The sequence below is a fragment of the Rhagoletis zephyria genome, unplaced genomic scaffold (assembly GCF_001687245.7).
Source record: "Rhagoletis zephyria isolate East Lansing unplaced genomic scaffold, Rhagoletis_zephyria_1.1 Rzeph_scaffold_03876, whole genome shotgun sequence".
In the NCBI taxonomy this organism is placed as follows: Eukaryota; Metazoa; Arthropoda; class Insecta; order Diptera; family Tephritidae; genus Rhagoletis; species Rhagoletis zephyria.
This window is the reverse complement of record NW_016160959.1, coordinates 35,741-39,559: the sequence shown is the minus strand read 5'-3', so window position 1 is coordinate 39,559 and position 3,819 is coordinate 35,741. Positions and strand designations below refer to the sequence as shown.

Here is a 3,819-nt window from a genome sequence, read left to right as displayed (position 1 = left end):
CCGCTGAGCGTAGCATTTGTCAGCATTTGTGGTGGCAAATCTGGGTGTGTGTGTGTGTATGAGATTTTAGCAGATTGTAGCATCTTCTTCGCAGACTTATGTTTGCCACCAACATACCAACAACAAATGGCAGAAATTAACTTGCTGAGCAACCGGCTAGCAGGCCAGCAAATCAAGCGGCCAACCCGAAAGCCAATAACTGGCTAGCTAGCTAGCTAGTCAATCAAGCAGCATCCAGCACCAGCGCCAACACTGAATGGAACTCTCAAGCATTCCGATCTTCAATCGGTCAGAGTGTACTACCAGTTATCGCCCATGCGTTGACTTGCCGAAACATCTGCTCCGAGTATATATAGAAAATCTATAGGTTTTGATGGTTTAGTTGGTAACCCGCACTCAACCTAGAAGTGAACCAACAGAGATCGCTTAGTTAGTAGCTTCTTCAACGGCACTGTGGTTGTCCGTTCAACGTTTTCCTGCCTTAATTGGTTGTGTCGCATACACCGCCATCGATCGATCGATCGAATTCAATAGCAGCGTTGAATTCTGAATCGATATAACGAAACAATTAGCAACAAGCAAAGGATTACACACACACACACATAGAAATATTAAAGGATTACGCGCGTTCACGACCGGGAGTTGTGATTGAATTGTGCTCGAAATGGTAAAAGAAAAAAAAGAAATTGAATTTGAAACAAACAATTTTGTGGATTAAAAATAAAATGAATACAAATAAATGAAAATATAAAAAAAAATAAAATAAAAATAAAAGAAAAATAAAAAATTTTGAATTAAAAAATTTCAATTAAAAAAAGGTATAAAAACTTCAAAGAAATTAAATAAATTTGAACCAAATTATATTTCCAAAATTTAAATCGTCAGAACGAAAATAAAATAAAATGAAATAAATTAAAAGAACATAACATAAAATTAAATAACGCAATATAAAATAAAGTAAAATAAAATAAAATGAAAACAACAATTAAAAAAAAATAACAAATGAAATAAAAATTCGTCTGTAAAATATAAGTTTCTATGAATATTAAATAAAAACGTTAAAAATTTAAACCAAATTAAATATATGTACATAAATATTTTAAAAGGTAAAATAATTAAATGTAAAAAAGGAAAACAAATAATCTACATATAACACAAAAATATATATTTAAAAGCAAAAAATTTAAATCGACAAAATAAGTAGAATAAAATAAAAACTAAATAAAATAAAACAAAATAAAATAAAAAAATATATTAAAATAAAATTAAAAAAAAATGTAAAAATTTCAAGCAAAATAAGTATTTAAAAAATTTTGGCTTGAAAAATTTTATCGAGCAAAATAAATGAAATAAATTTTTTTTTATACAAAATGAAATTAAATAAAAAACTTTAAGGCATACAACAAAAAGATATAAAATCAATTGCAGAAAGTTTAAAGAAAGGACCTTCATTTCAAAGGACAAAACAAGAATGAAAGAAAAATATTTTCAGTGACTTTTCCTTCAGTGCTCATTTGAACTATAAAATGCCTATCAACAAATGAAGATGTAGTACATTAAAACGCAGTGACTTAAACAAACGAAAGTGATATGAATAAGCATTAAAGATAAGCAAACTCTTGTGCAAGCCAAATAAAGCCAATTGGCAAACGCAGTGTAAACTTTATGAAATGAAAAAAGAAAAAAAAAAACAAAAACGCAGTGGACATTTCAGTTAAATTTAAATATTTACTAAACGCTATTGCGCTGAAGAATGCAGCGCAGCAGTCGCTTGGCTAGAGACATTTGAAAAAAAATAAAAATAGAAAAAGCTTGACCGAAATCAAACAAAATAAAATTTAAACATAAAAATTCAGCATTTAAACAAGCCAGCGAATAAGCTGGCGAAGCAATGTAAATTGAATTATGTTGTAAATTGCGCAAAAATTGTAGTCAATTGCATAGCAATATGCATACATACACACACATATACATATGCATGTGCACATATCGCACCAACAAACTTACATACATAGGCGACAACGGCAGATGCTATGACTGCATAACAGACGATCCTATTGGTGGGTTGCTGATAGTTGCTGTAAATGCTTTAAATTGATTGTCAAAGATGATGCTAAAGTACTGCAGTGTAGCTACTTGCAGCAATAACTTCAGTTGAGTTGCTGCTGGCACTCAATGTACATATGTATGTACATATGTTTGAATGTATTTATGCAACATTCAATTGTGCTATTGCTGTGTTATGCGAAAGAATTTTTAAATTCACCCATTCTCTTGCGAGCGCACCAATGCAATGATGTGCCAGCTGAATGCTTTATTTATAATTTTTTATGATTTTCTATTTAAAATTATGGTTTTATTGAATTTTGATGGCAACGACGCTAGTGCTCCCACCACTATGTAGTTGCCGCTTGTAATGCATTGTCATTAAAAAAAAAGTACACAAAGAAGCTTGCTGCCAGCCAGCAGCAACGCCTTACTTTACCACATTACGAGTACACCACAACACACCGCACGACACCGCACGACACCCTTTCACACATCACACGTCAATTTTTGCATTGAGCGTTTAAAAAATCGCTCGTAATGGTCAGAGTCACGTTTGCCTTCATATTCGAAATATTGTTAGCACAAAAACGCAAGCACCAACAATAAATTGCTGCTCTATGGTGGCTACTGTTCAATAGACGCCAAGCAGCTATAAATACAAGCAGCAGCCAGCAGCCAGCAGCCAGCAGAGGGTAGCGAGCATCTTCAGCTTCAACTTAGTTGATCATCGCTTGGTAGTCATTAGTGTGGGTAATTTAAAGTATATTTTATGTTCGCATGTTCGATATTGCATTAGTCAATGGACAAATAAAGCGATATACATATGTTGTTCATATGTACATGCGACAAATGAAAAGATTTGCGCAGCTCATCGAGTTCGTTGCTTAAGTCTTTTGTTTGAATTGAAAATTTATACGCCTTTGCTTTGCTTTGCTTTGCCTGACTTGAGAGAAGTGCAGCCATTTTTTGTGTTGAGTTGAACTTTGGTATTAAGTATATGTTAGATAGCACTATGTCCATTTGTATAGATACATTTGAGTGGGAGCCAGCTGTACAAGAGATGGACACTTTTTGCTTTTCTTTCGCATGTATTTGTATTAAAAACTCCAAAAAAAATTAACATATTCAATAATTTGTTTTACAAGGTTTCCAAAAACTAAGATCAGTCGAAATATATGCCAATTTAATTTCCTATGACAGACAATGTTAGATTTTTTTCGCGAGTCCACATAGGTTTGATTTATACGCTGGAAAAAGGCATGTACAATATTTTTTTAGCCAGTTTGGAGACCTGAATTGATTTTATTAGGGCATGTAATATGGGGCTTGAACTTTGGGTAGGTACCATTTCGCAATCTCAAACCACCTAAACAAATTGCTTTTGTTCAAAACAGAAGCCGTCAAATGCGAAAAGCAGGAACCAAAAATAACCGTTATATATTAAGATTTTTATTTTAGGCTCATTGTAAAATAGTTATTTTTCGATTTTTATTTTTTCGATTAAGAATTTTTGTAAAACGCGGACTTTTTCCAGGTCAAATTTGGTCGGTATTTTGTGATTTTTATTTGTTTTTCAATATTTTTTAAACGTTCTAATTAAGATTGAGTTTTTAAAACCGATCTAAATCTTTTATGATTTAAAAATTTTAATTCCAAAAATAACGGCTATAATATGATCGAACAAATAAAAATCAAAAATTCCATCAAAAATGAATCGAAAAAATAAAAGTTCAAAAATAACGACTATTCTTGAACGAAAAAATAGAGGTC

General features: G+C 31.9%; 1 protein-coding gene across 2 annotated transcripts in view; it reads left to right on the top strand.

The window, feature by feature from the left end:
* The first annotated feature begins 281 nt into the window (after positions 1–281).
* The window catches only part of LOC108369838 (proline-rich extensin-like protein EPR1), an 11,931-nt gene continuing 8,393 nt past the window's right edge, over positions 282–3,819 (top strand). For both annotated transcript variants that reach the window (XM_017625031.1, XM_017625030.1), the window contains exon 1: positions 282–667. In XM_017625031.1, coding sequence (XP_017480520.1) covers positions 665–667 — 3 coding nt within the window. In that variant the 5' untranslated portion in view covers positions 282–664. The remainder of the gene's footprint in view (positions 668–3,819) is intronic.